This window comes from Balaenoptera musculus, chromosome 1 (genome assembly GCF_009873245.2).
Source record: "Balaenoptera musculus isolate JJ_BM4_2016_0621 chromosome 1, mBalMus1.pri.v3, whole genome shotgun sequence".
NCBI lineage: Eukaryota > Metazoa > Chordata > Mammalia > Artiodactyla > Balaenopteridae > Balaenoptera > Balaenoptera musculus.
This window is the reverse complement of record NC_045785.1, coordinates 34,752,455-34,769,122: the sequence shown is the minus strand read 5'-3', so window position 1 is coordinate 34,769,122 and position 16,668 is coordinate 34,752,455. Positions and strand designations below refer to the sequence as shown.

Here is a 16,668-nt window from a genome sequence, read left to right as displayed (position 1 = left end):
GCCCAGCTGATACTTGAGTCTCTAGTTCAGCTGTCCTACCTTGTGGCAAACTACCTCAGCTTCTCTTGAACCTGGGGCTGATAGTGTTATCTGCCCCTTGACTTATACGGTTGTTTACCATTCATTATTTTTGTTTTGTCTCATTGTATGCTTGCCCTAGAGCTTTCTGTTGCTTTGTGAGCAGTGCTTTAAGAGGTATACTTATTGTAGTTTATTCAGGATCTAGTTGTATTAAAACAGGAGGAGGGTGTCATCCTGGTAGAAGCGGCAGTGAGACAGGTATTTTTCTATCGTACCTAACTGAGTGAATTCATTATTCATTCAAACATTCATTTATTCACAACATATTTGCTGAGCACCTACTGAGTGCCAGGGTCTACGCTAGAGCTTTCAACTAGAGCTGAAAGTAAGTTTCTGAGCTTAATAGTTTATGTGAATATCTATATATCTTTTCAGTAGTTAGAACCATATTTTTCTTAAGACATACGTGAATCATTCTGAGTGCCATAGAAGTAAGAAGCATCAGTTACTGAAGTTTAGGATATACAAGAAGATCATTTAAGTAAGAATCCTAATAATAATCAAAATACTTTTAGAAAAAAACATGACAGCTCCTACCCAGTAGCAGCTTATTAATGATTAAGATGCCTGTAAAGTACTTGGATATTCTTTGAAGAAAATCAGCTGATAAATACAAAACACCAACCACATTCTAGTGTGCATTTTGTGCCAATCATATTAGAGTTAGAAAAGCAAATCCCAGGGTATCATATTTCATAGGCAATCCATTCATTCAAGAAGATTTACTGGTGCACCAAGTGTGTTCCAGAACAAGAAATAATCCCTGCCCTTGAGAATTCCACACTCTAGTATGAAAGACAAGCAAGAAAATAAACAATTAGAATACAGTGTGCTATATATATATCAATATATGAAGTTTTATGACTGAGTTTACTTCATTGGGGACAAAGAGGAAATGCAGTGGTAAACTGACGCTGCTCAGAAACTCAGTCATGGTTAGCCCATGGAAAAATGATGTCTTTGCTCCTCTTACCTCTTCTGTTGTTCTTCCTGATACTGTTGCTTTATTTTAGCTTCATTTTCTATTGCTTCTTTTATCCTTTCCTCTAATTGCTTCTTCCCCAAAATACAAGTGTCTGTGAGACAGACTTTATGAGCATGTTCTAATTTCTGCTGCAGATCCAAAATCTGAAATGAAAAGAGTTTGCAAATAAAACTTTGAGTGTGACCTATTTTCCAATTAGGGAAATACCATATAAAACACAAGCAGTAGTGCTAACATAAAAATCTCAGCTAAAGTAAAGAGTGTGACCAGATTTTTTTAATTTTAGAATTAAATTACTTAATTTTTGCAATATGTAATACATTTATATAATTTAGTGTATGTGGGTAAACTAAGCTAGAGTGACAAGTCTCTTTCCCATCCTTATCCTGTCTTCCTTCCAGTTTTCCTCCACCAAATAGGTAATCACTGGTATTAATTTCTTATGTACTCTTCCAGAGATTTATTTATGCACATTTAAACAAATACTATTCTCCCTCATACAAACATTTTTTACACACATGATGGTATATTACATGTACTTATGCACCTTGCTTTTTTTATAGCAGTACACTCAGTGATTTTTCCATATTATATATAATATATAGAATTTTCTTCTCTTTTACAGCTGCATACCATTCCACTGTAAGGATATACCATAACTTATTTAACTAGCCCCCTACTGATGGACATTTAGGTTGATTCCAATCTTTTACTATTCCAAACAATACTATTACAAACAATGTTTTTAGAATAACTTATGAGATGTGTATTTTGCTAGGGCAAAGGTTATGATTATTTGTTTGTTTGTTTAACAGATAATGCCAAACTGTCTCCATAGGTTTTAGACCAATTTACACCTCTAACAGCAACATGTGAGAGTGTCTAGTTTCTCCATGGTGTGGCTAAATTCACGAATAAGTATCTCAAAACAAAATAGAAGTCTCTTACAAACCAAGTACCTATTGGCATACTGCCTAGCACCAGTAGTGCATTCTTTTTTCTTTTTAAAAAATATTTATTTATTTGGCTGTGTCGGGTCTTAGTTGGCAGCACTCGGGATCTTGGTTGAGGCATGCGGGACCTTTTGTTGCGGCTCTCGGGCTTCTCTCTAGTTGTGGTGTGTGGGTTTTCTCTACTTGTGGCATGTGGGTTCCAGGGCGCATGGGCTCTGTAGTTGTGGCACACGGGCTCCAGAGCGCGCAGGCTCTGTAGTTTGTGGCATGCAGGCTCTCTAGTTGAGGCGCGTGAGCTCAGTAGTTGTGGCATGTGGGCTTATTTGCCCCATGGCATGTGAGATCTTAGTTCCCCGACCAGGGATTGAACCTGAGGCCCCTGCATTGGAAGGCGGATTCTTTAGCACTGGACCACCAGGGAAGTCCCAGTAGTGCATTCTTTAATGCTCTGGTAGAACTAAGAATAAGATTTATGAATTTGAAAGAGAGATATATGATTTTATTTTAGAATTTACATGTTAGACTAAAAGTGTCATTAAAATTTTCTTGTTAGATCTCCTTTTAATTTGTTTACATATTTTTTATAAATCCTTATGTCACCTAAAATTGTGACTAGTATGTAGTAGGTGCTTAGTAAATATTTGGCAGATGTATAGTTCTCAGCAGAATTGCTGTTCTCCCTCTATTGTATTCCTGATGCAACAACAAATCTTTTACAATGGTCTGGCACCATGTTCCCCACAGACGTTCAGTGGATGCCAGTGAATGGCAGTCCTCTTCTAAAAGAAGGGCTTTCTGCATTAGCCCTAGGTCTCTGCAGAGCCCACTCACCATAGGAGAGGTGAAGATGTAGAATGATTCACGGGCAATGGCAGTGGGCAGCCAGTTAGCTGAGGCCAGCTCGGGTTCCTTTGAGCTGCCCCATTTAGTTCTGCCTAGGGCAAATGCTTCCTTAAAGATAGCCAATCTTAATTCCACAGGTGAAAGTATTGTTCCATTGGCTTCTCTGTCAAGGGCAAATGACAAACTTTTGAACCCACCACCCAATTTAAGAAACAGAACATTTCCGATATGTTTGAAGTCTACTCTGTGACCCTCTTTGATCACTCCCCTTCCCTCCTCACCTGAGAAAACCAATATCTTGAATTTTGTGTTAATCATTTTCTTGCTTTTTCTTTTAATAATATGTATTTCTATATGACTCAGTTGTTATTTTGTACTATTTTGACCATTATATTAATGGAATCATACTGTGTTTTTGGTGATTTGGTATTTATTCAATATTGTATTAACTACAGCAAGTACCTAGAGTTCATTCGTTTTCACTGTTGTATGCTATTGTGTAAATATGCAGTTTACCTCTTCCATCCCATGCCAGTGAACATTTGGGTTGTTTGCAACTTTCTGCTGTTTGGAACAATGTTACTATGAAAAATGATTGTATTCCCGTATACTGATATATATGCTCAGTAGAATAGTTCTCCTAGCGTTTATGCCTAGTAGAAGTGTTGGGTTGCGCAGTATATACATCTTTAACTTAACTAGATCTAATGCCAAATTGATTTCTGAAGTGTTTATACTAGTTTACTCTTCCAGGTGCAGTCAGAACATGCATTCCTGTTGCACAAAATCCATTAATAATATTTAGTATGTCTAAATTTAAAAATTTTACTTATCTTTATTAATTTTACCAATTACTTTTTTAAAGTAATAACATACATATGATAAAGTACACATATCTTACATACTCAATGAAGTTTTACTTATATAACCACCTCTTCCAGACCAAGATAAAGAATACTTCCAGCACCACAGAAGATTCCCTCATGTCCCCTTCCATACCCCTCATAAAGACATTATCCTATCACCACGGCTTAGTTTTGTCTATTCTTGAACCTCATATAAGGGAAATTACATAGTATGAACTCTTTTGTGCCGGCTTCTTTAGCTCAACATTGGGTTTTTGAGTTTAAGCCATATTGCTATCATCTAATTTTGATGTTTGTTTTATATTTATGTGGTTTGATGAAATATTTTTTATGTAAGATTTGACTCGCAAACCCACAGATCAAAATGTGCAAGTGTGACATACTACTGCCACCTGGTGTTAGGCAGTCTAAAAGGCAGGGGCAATATTTCAAAATGGTTCATTTCACAACACTCATCCCTCCAAAAGTTACAAAATAAAAATCAAACAAACGGGCAATCCAAATGAGAGGAGAATAAGTCCTTTAAAATTTGACTTAATAATATAAAGTATAAATAACATGCTTTATAAATAATATAAAGTCCTTTGGTCTCAATTCTTTAAGTTCATGTTATAGCTTTAATGAAATTTACCTTTTTGAGTTCATGTAGTCTTAAAAAACACAAGATTTACTGGAACCTTAGGAACAGGTGACGTCAAAAGAGGAAAGCAGGGGAGGGTGAAAAAACCCCTAGAATTCTATCAGGTTTGCACTGTATCTATTTTTAAAAATCCTTAGGGAAACAGGATTTCAGTAGTCGTATTCAGTGCATGTTATTTACTAAGTGTGAGGATAATTACCTTTTCCTCTGCATCAGCAACTCTAGATTTCTCCTGAGCCAGCTTTTCCTGTAGGTTGTTCTGTGATTTAATGCTCTGAGCCTGTTTAAGTACTTCCAGCTCCAGTTCCTTGATTTTCTGCTGACAGTGCTTCCACTCAGCCGTGAGTGAAGAGCACATTTTTGCGCTGTCTAATAACTTCTGCTGGGCCTGCTTGAGTTCAATTTTGATCTAGAGGTGGGGAATAAATAAAAGTGACAAAAATAAGCATGGAATGAATGTGAATGTGAGCTAGAATAAGCAGCTTTCAAGGAAGTGTAGCCCCCCAAGAGCTGACAAATACCAACGTCATGTGGCTGATTACCTCTCTGGAGCTGCTCTGTGTTAGTAGGGTTTGCCGAAGTCTATCCAGCCAGATGGCAGCTGGACAAAGGAATTTACTTAAGGGTTTCTACACATGCATGGTCTAAAGAGTTTCCATCCTTTTTTTTTTCCAGTCTACTCCAAGCCGGCTTTCATTCCCACTACTTCAGTAGTGCCAAGAGCACTACTGACCTTCCCTGGCCAGAATTTAAGTCCAGTGGACAGCTGACCTGTTAGTAGCAGTTACTCCATCCATCTCAGAAAGTTCTCCTCTCTTGGAGTCTGTGATACCCACCTCTCCTAGTTTTCACTTACCTCTGCTGTTGCTTCTTGGTTTCTTTTGTAGACTATTCTAGTGCACTCAACTTCTAAACATTATTGGACTATTCTAGGCCTTCCTAGAGAGTGAACCATTCTCTCTCTCGGTTCATTCTCATGATTTAAAAATACCACTTTTATGCCAATACATAATGGAAATGCCAAAATGGAACTCCTTGATTCTGCTTATGTCTCCAAAAGCGTTCTTCTCTCAGTCTTTCTGATTTCAGTAAAGGAGGCCAACATCCAACCTTTTGTTCAGGCCAGTGACCTGAGAGCCATCCTTGAGGCTTCCTTTGCCATAGTGAGCCTATTCAGCACATGCTGTAACTCTACCTCTACAACACATCTTGCATCAATCCATTTTCGTCATTTCTGTCACCACCCTTGCTAGGTCATCATCATCTCTATCCTGGGCCATAGCAATAGCACTGGTCATGCCAGTTCCATTTTTACTCCCTTCTAATCTGTTCTCCACACTGCAGCCAAAGTGTTCTTTTAAAAACATAAATTGAACAACTTGACCCCCGCTCCTGCTTAAATCTTTCAGTGGCTTCCCCATCACTCTGAGAACATATCCCACCAGCTTGCCTGGCCTTGAATGATGTGGCCTTTGCCAGATTAAAATCATCCTGTTAATCCCCCTTCTTCCACTGATCTCCTGTCCCACCGGTTTCTATTTGGCTTTTATAATGAATAGAAGAAGAAACAAAGAAACTAAAGAAAAGAAGAAACTGAGTGTTGGAATATTTGGTGCATTGGATTGGTTCAGGATTATGAAACTTAAACTTATTATAAATAGAAAGGGCATATAGGTTTCATAATATATTATCCACCTACTCCATAGGCCAAGAAAGCTAAAGGCCTCTGAGATCTATGATCATTGGTCTTAAGAGACAATGCTCAGCATTTTGGTAATGCTGGTAATGATGAAATAAGATGACAACACTGGAGCAAACACTGTTATTGCCAATGACATGTGCATCTAGAGTGGCTTCTTAAGCTTCAGATTGGGACATTTAAGCACCAGGAAGAGGATTCAGTACAGTGTCTCAGTATTGGTGGTGGCAGAACCGCTCTCAGCCTGAAGCTCTGCAAGCCTATAGCATTCTTCTTGATATTCCCAATGTGGAAACAGGTGATAGGGCCATAAATCACAGAAATAATAAATAAATTATGGCATTTCCTTACAGTGGAATACTCTACTGCAAAGAAAACGAATGAACAATGGCTATACACCACAACATGGATGAACCTTCCAAACAAAGTAGATCATCAGAAGACAGATACAAGGTGTGTATACTGATTGATTATATTTATAAAATATTCAAAAGCAGGCAAAACTGAACCATACTGTGTGGAATTCATACATAGACGGTAAAACTATAAAGTAAAGCAAGAGAGTAATTACTTAAATTAGTGGTTCCTGCTAAGATGGAAGGAAATGGGATTATGGTGGGAAAGAGGTATGCAGGGGCTGCTGGTATGCAGGCAATGTGCTATTTCTTGTCCTGGGTGGTGGTTACATGGGTAGTCACTTTGCAACAATTCATTAAACTGTATATTTATGTTTTGTGTACTTCCTGAGTGCTATATTTCACAATAAAAAGGTTTAAAAGCAACAAATAAGTATTCTGGTTTCTTAACCAGTCTTATAAGTACGCCTAACATTAGCCAGAGACCCAGAGTTCGATTACCTCTGAGTGGATTTAAAAAAGTAATCTTTAAATTGGCAAAGCTGAGGTTCAAAAATGACCCCAAATTGAGGAAAGGGATAATACGGAAAGATAACTCTACACAGGAAAGACAAAAACAGACCTGGGTTTAAATTCGGACTCCACAATTTGTTAGCTTTGCCACTTGAACAGTTTTTTATATATGTATGTATATTTATTTATTTAATTTATTTTTTTAGTTTTTTGGCTGTGTCGGGTCTTAGTTGCAGCATGCAGGATCTTTGTTGAGGCATGCGGGATCTTTCGTTGCGGCGCGTGGGCTTCTCTGTAGTTGTGGCGTGCGGGTTTTCTCTTTCTAGCTGTGGTGCGCAGGCACCGGAGTGTGTGGGCTCTGTAATTTGCGGCACACGGGTTCTCTTGCTGAGGCGCGCGAGCTCAGCAGTTGTGGTGCGCGGGCTTTAGTTGTCCCGCAGCATGTGGGATCTTAGTTCCCCGATCTGGGATCAAACCCGCGTCCCCTGCATTAGAAGGCAGGTTCTTTACCACTAGAACCACCAGGGAAGTCCCCTGAACAGTTTTCTCATCTATAAAATGTTTACCTTTCAGGGTTGGGAGGTTTATAAGAGATAAAGTGGACAAACTGTCACTATAAGGTAGTTGGCTATTGCATATGACTCTGCGTAAATGCCTGGCCCAAGGGACCAGCCAAAAGAATGATGTCTCATTACTGAAATGGCAAATAATTTATCCCACCATGAAGGAGATTTAAAACAGAACAAAAAACATCTTCTCTTTTTATCAAGCTCTCATTTACCCATCCCTGAAGGACTCATTCATTAATCAACAAATATTTATAGGGTGCCAACCATATATAAGATGTCATGATCTGTTGTTATGGTCATTGTGCCTTGACAAAGATGTAGCATTGCTTGAGTACGCTCATAGTGGACAGTTAAAATGATCTAAGAAAGGTGTTTGAAGGGAAAGGTAAAAGGTTGTCTTGAAATGTGAGAAAGATTTGGAATTTAATTTAAAACTACAAAGGCTTGGGGCTTCCCTAGTGGCGCAGTGGTTAAGATTCCGCCTGCCAATGCAGGGGACACGGGTTCGAGCCCTGGTCTGGGAAGATCCCACATGCCGCAGAGCAACTAAGCCCGTGCGCCACAACTACTGAGCCTGTGCTCTAGAGCCCGTGAGCCACAATTACTGAGTCTGTGAGCCACAACTATGGAAGCCCGCATGCCGAGAGCCCGTGTTCTGCAACAAGAGAAGCCACCGCAATGAGAAGCCCGCCCACTGCAATAAAGAGTAGCCCCCACTCACCACAACTAGAGAAAGCCTGTGCACAGCAACGAAGACCCAACACAGCCAAAAATAAAAATAAATAAATTTATTAAAAAAAATACAAAGGCTTGAGGGAATATGATCAAATTCAAAAAACCATGAAGGGTGAGAAGTTTATCCAAATAATCCTAGAATTCCCAAAAGGGCTTCCTTTGAAGTTCGAAATAAATGACTATTTGTTTTCCTCCATATCTCCCCTACTAGACTGTGAGCTCCTTAAAAGTAGGGACCTTTCTGAATCCATTTTTATGTCTCTTTTTGAATAAGGTCATTGATCCTGCTACACTAGGGGTGGCAAACTTTTCGTATAAAGGGCCAGATAGTAAATATTTTAGCCTTTGTGGGCCATATGGTCTCTGTCAGAGCTACTCATATCTGCTGTGGTAGTGCAAAAGCAGCCGTCAATAATATGTCAACAAACAGGTATGGCTGTGTGCCAATAAAACTTTATTTACAAAAATGGAAGGCAGGCAGGATTTGACCCATAGGTCAAAGTTTGCTGACCCCTGCACTAGGGGATAAGAACTGTGTCTGTTTTGCATATCATTAAACCCTCAGTATTGACAAGAAGGCCTGCCTTGTGTAGGACTGATGCTCAATAAATATTTGTTGAATGTTGAATTCCAGAATCTTAGATAGGGGCTTATATTAGGTTCCTAGTATATGTTTACAGAATTGAACCACAATTAAAAGAAAGTTCTATTTTACATGGTGGTTCAGTTTGAACATTTTTGTGGTTCATAAAACTTACTCTTTTTTTTTGGCTGCACTGCATGACATGCAGGATCTTAGTTCCCTGACCAGCCATTGAACCCATGCCCCCTGCAGTGGAAGCATGAAGTCTTAACCACTGGACTGCCAGGGAAGTCCCCTGTGTTTCATAAAATTTAGATGAATCTGTGGATGGCAGTTCTATATAGATTATTTTAAAACAAGCATGTTTAGGGGATGTTCCCCCCAATTTTTGATGCACTCATGTCAGGAAGAACAACTTTGCTCTCTCATGATTTGTACCTTGGTGCAGCTGATTATTTGATTCAACCAATAATAATGAATGCATCTATTAGAGACAAATACATCCAGAGATAGAACTAGGGCAGTACCACCAGTGATTTAGTTCAGGTCATCGAAATTTACTACGTGCTAAAAGGTCTAGGTAATGATTTCAAAAGACTGCGTAACTTAAACCTTTTCATATTTACAGGTTGACAGCACACACAGCCTTTCAGCAGCAGAGAAACCATTGAGCTGTGTACCTACTCGGTAGGGAGAAGTTAAAGGAGGGAGTTACCAGATAGCTCACATTGTCTACCCATCTGGGGACTCTGTCGTGAATTATCAAGTTGAGGAATTTTGATTCCTTTATTCCCAGGGTAAATTGAGCAACCGAGATTCTTAAATGAAGGATACGCCCACTGGAGTTACCTTAATGCTTTCTTCCTGAAGTAAGCTGTTATGCTGCTTTAAGTCCAAGTTCTTTCCTCGCTCATATCGAAGCTCCTTTTCTGCTGAGTTGCACAGAATCTGGAGCCGGTGCAAATTCTGGCGAAGTTGCTGTAGCTCCTCTTGCTGCTGGTATTTCAGTTTTTCTCCAGATGATGGATACTAAAGCAAACGTTTTACAAGGGGAACATGGACAATTTGAAAGAATGTTGGTAAAACATGGGTTCCAGCTGTCAGAATGTGATTATTCACATGTAAATGCTTTTGGAGTTAGCTTAGCTACAGCCAATTACTCTTTTACATGTATTGCTAGTTGTACATGTTCATATAGTTTAACTCCTGTTATATTAGAGTGAAAATATTGAAGAAGTTATGTGAACAAAAGTAATTAAGCATAGAAAATTAACTTTCTTATTTTTCATATTAATGAAGGGGAACAGAAGCATGGGCAGTTTTAGAGGAAAACATGCTTTAAATAGGGAGTTCAAAGAGTCAACATATTAAGATGCAGAGTGTGAACGTGTATGTGGGTTGCATGTGCGCACGTGCGCATAGTGTCTGTTGGCAAAGGGGAAGAGAACATTTAACGAGAGATACTAAATTACCAGGTTTCCTCATCACTTTCCTTTCACTCTCCAATGATTCTCCTTCGGTTACTCCTCAACAACACACTCTCCTGCCAGGTCTCTCTGGCACAATAAAACTCCCGTGACCAAAGGAGGAGTTATTTAGATTTTCTGAAAGGTAGGCACACACAGCCATGCTGAGAAAGAATTCAACCTTCTCCAGTTCAATAGATAAGATACTGTCTGTTTCCTGAGTCCTGGTCCAGTGTGCTTCCTGTTCATGACATTCTGAAAAGCCCACGTCATTATTCTAGTTTATCTTGCTTATAACAGAATTGCCACACTAAATTCCCCAAGTCCTGTTAGCCCTTCAGTTCCTGTCTTGGTTTAGTCAGAAAGGCAATCTAGATCCAATTTGCTTGTCTTAAGAGCTGCAAGTATCTAAGATCCCTGGTTAGCTCGCTATGGGTAAATGCATGGTTCATCTACACATGTTCAAGTGATATTTATTCATTATTATAGAAGAATACCTAATTGACATTCTGATTTTACCCAGTAGTCTTGAAAGTTTGGTTTAATGTAAATGTATCCCCAAGACTCAGATCTATTTTGGGGGGGGTGGCTATTACATCAAAGTTTTGGAGACTGCAAGCCTAAGGGCAAACCACAGATAAATTCACCAAGATAATCTAAGACATACACCCTGGGAGGGCTTTTGGGAGCCAGCTTGCCACCCTTCCTTAGAAAATTAGCTTAGCTTGACGTGAGGACTATATGCTTTCTTTGAGTTTCTCAGCAAGTGGAAGCAGATGACAAAACTGTTAAAAGGTCAGGCTGTAAAGGAGACAGACCAGGTTCCACCACAAAGTGTCATTCTAGGCCAATTATTTAGGCTCTCTAAAGCCTCAGTTTCTTCATCTATAAAGTGGCAACAATAGTATTTCTGCCTCATTGTATTGCTTAATATACACAGAGTATTAAGTATAGTGCCTAGAGCATAGTAAAAAAATGTGAAACTACATTTTAAACCTATAAAATTAAGATAATTAATGGTGGTTCAAATATGTTTCAAGAATAGTGGGAAAATAATATCTAGAACTCAGCTACTGTAACCTCACCAGGAATACTGTTGAACAACAGAAATTAAGCCCCCAAAGGCCATCAGCAGCCACAAATGATGTCACAAAACACATATGAACAATATAACTCACATAGTCACTCATAATAGAGGCTCTCACAGTTTTTATCCTACATATTTGCCATTTATGAGCATTCTTTAAAATTTGGTGTCTGGCCTCAGCATATAGTTACCTAAATTTGCACATTATGAGATTAATAAGACACAGTACACATGGAAAGCAGCAAAGTATTAGCACCATAATCTGACAACAGGGTGAAGACTAAAAACTACACACACACAAGAACTAAAAAAGTAGAACAATCTATAGCTATCAGAAGGTCAAAGAACCCCATATACAGAAAGTGTTTCTGAAATTATCACTGAACAGCACACTGCAGACAAAAATCTGTCTAAAATGTATTTTCTTCCTTGCTTGCTTAAAGAAGTAAATAAAATAGCATGTGTGAGTGTTTTGGGAAATGTGAATCCAAATAACACAAATATGTTATTTTTTCCCATGCGGCCCACGTCTACCTCATTTACTGCTGTATGTACCTTAACACAGGGCCTGGCACATCACAGACACACAATTAATGGGAATTCCCTGGCTGTCCAGTGGTTAGGACTCCGTGCTTCCACTGCAGGGGGCATGGGTTCGATCCCTGGTCAAGGGACTAAGATCCCTGGTTGGGGAACTAAGATCCTGCATGCCGTGTGGCATGGCCAAAAAAAAAAAAAAAAAAAAAAAAAAAAAAATTGATACTCAATTAATAATTAATACTGGGTGAATAAATGAATAAGAATAACACACTTCTTTCAATAATTCAAAGTCATTATTATGGAAAAAAATTACTGGCTATGTGGTATATATATTTGTTCTTTCACAAAATGGCTATTTTCCCAGATTTCCCAGAGAGTTTTTATATATTTAATAGTTTTTCACCTCCCCCCAAGTACTGAGAAATGATTCTTCAAATAATGGGAAAGGGTAAATTAGAGAAAATTAATAAATTAACCAGGGTGTGACTTCTTATACTGTAAATTTCATTATTCTAAAAGTTCACTGATTATTTTAAGCTCATAAGCAAAGATTTTATCACCTTTGTGACCACAGTGTTCAGCCTCTGCCCAAGCCTCCTACACTGGTCCACTGCCCAATAAAGGGATTGTCTGGGATATGTAAAATCAACCTCTTTTTGAATATGTGATGTCATACTTCTTTTTGGTCTTCTGAGCAAATCCAGTGACTTCCTTCTCATTCAAATGTATTTGAATCTCCTTTCAGGTATATATTTTCCTTGTTTATTATGACTTGCCTAGTTTTCACTCTATCCAAACCTCTTTTCAAATATATTTTTGACTTCTTTTACTAATAGTCTTCCTTGTTTTCTAAATGTACACTTGAATCACTTCTCAAATGTATATTATCAGTCTTTTGAATGTGGTTTCCATATGAGTACAAAGCCTCCCTCTAAGGATCTCAAAATAACTCCTAGAAAAGTGTGTGCAGGGAAATCTTAATTTGTACAAGAGGGAACCAATAAAATTGAGGTGAAAGAACTGAGGTGTAGTCACTCCTTTTATTTCTCCTGCAGGCAGATTTCTAGTAAATAGCAATAGCCATATTTAAAACAATTCCAAGTCTGTGGCCTTTCCCCCCCGCCCCAAACAACGTATTTTGTATATTGAGGCTAGGTACCAGGAACAGAAAATGTGGCACAAATCCTGCCATTCTCTATCCCACCTGCCCAGGGCAGACACTGACAATCAATCAGCATTCCTTCCTGCTGAGCCTAGAAGAAGCCTAAGAACACTTTATAATAAAATATATCAACTGATGGGCTTAGCTGAGATTTTGGTTGCTACTTTATTAACATTCGGGCCATGGTTATGATATTGCTCAACAAATATACGTTAATAGTGATATAAAAATTAAGCCTCTAGCCACAGCTGATCCGAGGAAATGGAGCCAGTCAGACCACGTGTTTATAACACCTACCTGGACGCTACTGTCATCTGAGCTATCCCCAGAGCTCTGAGACTGAAGGAGGCTCTGATTCATACAGCTCAGCTCTTCTCTGAGCCTCACGACTTCCTCAGGCTTCAAGGTCAACTGCTGTTCTTCACCTTTCATATCTTGGTTCTGCTGTGAGTCCTCCTCCTTCTGTCCCTCTCTTGGAAAAGTGCCCTCCTTCACTGCCTCCTCTGGAATTTCCTTCTGCTTACTTTCTCCTAATTCAGGACTTAGCACAAATATAATAACAAAAGACTATCAAAATGCTCATTATAGTAGCAGAATATGGAGGGAAAATATCTACCAGTAAAGAAAGTGCTGTGAGCAAGATTTTCAACTTGAATTCTATAGCAGAGCAGTTATCTTATTCTTGGAAATAAACTTTAGAAACAAATGAGTCTTATCTTTTTTACTCATATTCAGGGAAATGACCCATCATAGATTTTTGTCTACAGGTATAGACAAACAACCAGTTTAAGTGAGTTTTTCACTTTTTCAACATTTAGTATGGCATTGGGCAGATACAGCTTATAAAGATTTTTTTAAAAATCACTCAACAAGCACCAGGCACTTTGGCAGGCACTAGGGCTACAATAGGACATAATCCCTGTCCCTAAGGAGCTTACAATTTAGTGAGAAATAAGGATAAGTTAACAAGTGATTATATTAAGTTAGTAGTAAGTAATCTGAGGCCTGATGGATGAGTACGCACAAGCTAGGCAAATGTAAAGGTAGGGATGTGTGCATACTTGCTTGTGTGTGTATATGTTGGAGGGTGGGTTGTTGGATGACTTAATAAATAAGATAGGTAAAAGCCCAGAGGCAAAAGAGAGAGTGTGCTTTAGAAACATCATTTGTAATCTGTGTGGCAGGGAATCCAGTTGAGAGATTGTTGTGATCTGCGTACTAAACAACGGTGACTAGAATAGGATGGTGGGGATGGAAAGGAGGAATGGATTCTAGAGATATTTAGAAGACAATATTGATAGGATCTGTCATTTACTGGATGTGGCAGGTGAGGGAGAAAAAGGAATAATTAGTGACACCTGGATTTCTGACTGGGGCAAATGGGCAAGTGGATGGTAGCCCAAGAAGGGGGAATATAGGTATAGACTGGAGACATGCCTGGGGTGAAGACACAGATACAGAGGAATGTGAGCAGAAACCTTGGGATTAGATAAGATGAGCCAGGGAGGAGCGGGAAAGTAAGAGGAGGAGGATCATTCTGGACAGAAGCCTAAAGACTTGTGAGGAACAAGCAGAGGGAAGAGGCCTGAAGAGGAGGCTCAGAAGCCAGAGAGGGAGGGGGAAAACTAAAAGGCTGTGAGCCATAGAAGCCAAGGGGAGGGAATGTACCTTTCACGGTTAGAGAGTATGAATGAAAAGTAGAGTGAACACAAGTATGCTTATTTTATTTTTATTCCCTTAATCTTAAATTTGTTTCAGGTACTGTGGGACCTAGCCCAGGACGCTTCACAAATTATAGTTGGTGCTCAAATTCTTCAAGAAGGCAGTTTGGCAATACGGATGAAGAGCCATATAAGTGTTCAGATCTTTTGACTGAATAATTGCATACCAATGAATTTACTGAAATAAAACACCTGACAAGAAGAAAAAAGCTGATTGTATAATAATGCTCAGAACCATGGTATTCAAAATAGTGATTAAATGGAGACACAGAAATGGCTAAGAGGTTTAAAGATAAACCAACTTGAAAGTGGTATGAAGACTATTTATCAACATTAAATACTTATTAAAGTAAGATGGTGGAACAATAAATAATATATATGTATATATATGTGTATAAACGTAACACATACTATGGGAAATGTAAATATAGAAAAAACTGGAAAGGAACACAGGAAAAATTGTGTCTATGGAGTTTTTTCCCTTTAAAAATTCCTTTAACACTGTATAAAAAAGAATTAAATATTTTACTTTGAACTCAGCAGTTTTTTAGAGGTAATATATTTGAATGATTAAAAACATGAGATTAAAAAGTAAAATGCTTTAAAAATAAATTTCTGATAAAATAACGATTCTTTCCATCCTCCATAAACTCTTTTCCTTTTCCTACTCCCAATGGAAGCTAGATATACTTGAAGACTGGGAAAATGCAAACATACACCTATTATTTTTTTTTAATGGGAAAACTGACTTCTGCATTCAGGAAGATAAAGTAGACATAGTTTTCCCTATTTCTCCTACCACGTACAACTAAAAACCCTGGACATTATATATAAAACAAACATAAGAAGACTCTGAAAGGTAGAAAGAAGTCAGATCAGCTAGGTAACTCAGGACCTGAAGAACGACATGGTTGTGGGTTTCCTAGGTTTTCTTGTAGCCTCATATATCCTAGACTTAAAGCTGAAGAAGCTGGCAACCTAGACAACACCAAGAAGCATAAACAGAAGGCTTTTTACTCTATACAGAGGACCAAGAAAAGGACAACCAAGAAAGAAAGAAAATTTTCAGACATTACCCACTTTATTCCAGCCAAACGCCATAGAAAAAACTGTGGCTCCACCCCACTCATGTCAGCAAAGGTCAAGCTGGGAGCCCATACTTCCACCTTCACCAGGTATAATGAGGCACAACTCCCCTGCTGCGGGTAGTGTCAGAGGCCAGGGGGGAGGAGGGACTTTCATCCCTGCCAGGCAGTACCAGACATGGGGAGTCTGGACTTCCACCCCCACCTGGCAGTAAGGAGATACCCTTCTCTTTACTGGGGTAGTTTCAGAGGAGGCCTAGTGGAGAGTCAGGACTTTTACCACTGCCCTGCTCATGATATCATGGAGGCCAAGTAGAGAGCAGTAACAAGGCATCCTTCACCATCACAGTCAGAGCAGTCCAAGCAGAGACCTAGTGGGGAGTAGGAACTCCCACCATGACCAGCAGTAATGAGGAGCCCCTATTTCCTTGGGTGTCCATGGATGCTGAGTGGGGAACCTGGACTTCTACCCCAATCTGGGGTAGACAGCACCCCCCTCCACATACCCTGCTAGAGTGGTATCACAAGAAGCCAGCTAAATAGAAGGTTAAAACAAGACCTAGAGTTTCATAACATAATACCCCAAATATTCAGATTTCAATCTAAAATTACTCATCATACCAAGAACCAGGAATCTCAACTTGAATGAGAAAAGGCAACAATAGATGACAAAACCATGATGACAGAATTATTTAACAAATATTTGAAATGAGACATCATAAAAATAATTCAATGAGCAATTATGAACACATTTGAAACAAATGAAAAAATAGAAATTCTCAGA

General features: G+C 38.9%; 1 protein-coding gene across 3 annotated transcripts in view; it reads right to left on the bottom strand.

The window, feature by feature from the left end:
• CCDC30 (coiled-coil domain containing 30) overlaps positions 1 to 16,668 on the bottom strand; it is a 159,687-nt gene that overhangs the window by 51,959 nt on the left and 91,060 nt on the right. For 2 of the 3 annotated variants that reach the window (XM_036832536.1, XM_036832556.1), the window contains 3 exons: positions 9,673 to 9,852; positions 4,568 to 4,777; positions 1,055 to 1,209 (listed from right to left, as the gene is read on the bottom strand). In XM_036832536.1, the coding sequence (XP_036688431.1) occupies positions 1,055 to 1,209; positions 4,568 to 4,777; positions 9,673 to 9,852 (545 nt within the window). Of the gene's footprint in view, positions 1 to 1,054; positions 1,210 to 4,567; positions 4,778 to 9,672; positions 9,853 to 13,375; positions 13,620 to 16,668 lie in introns of all 3 variants that reach the window. The other variant, XM_036832547.1, reaches the window with a different exon arrangement.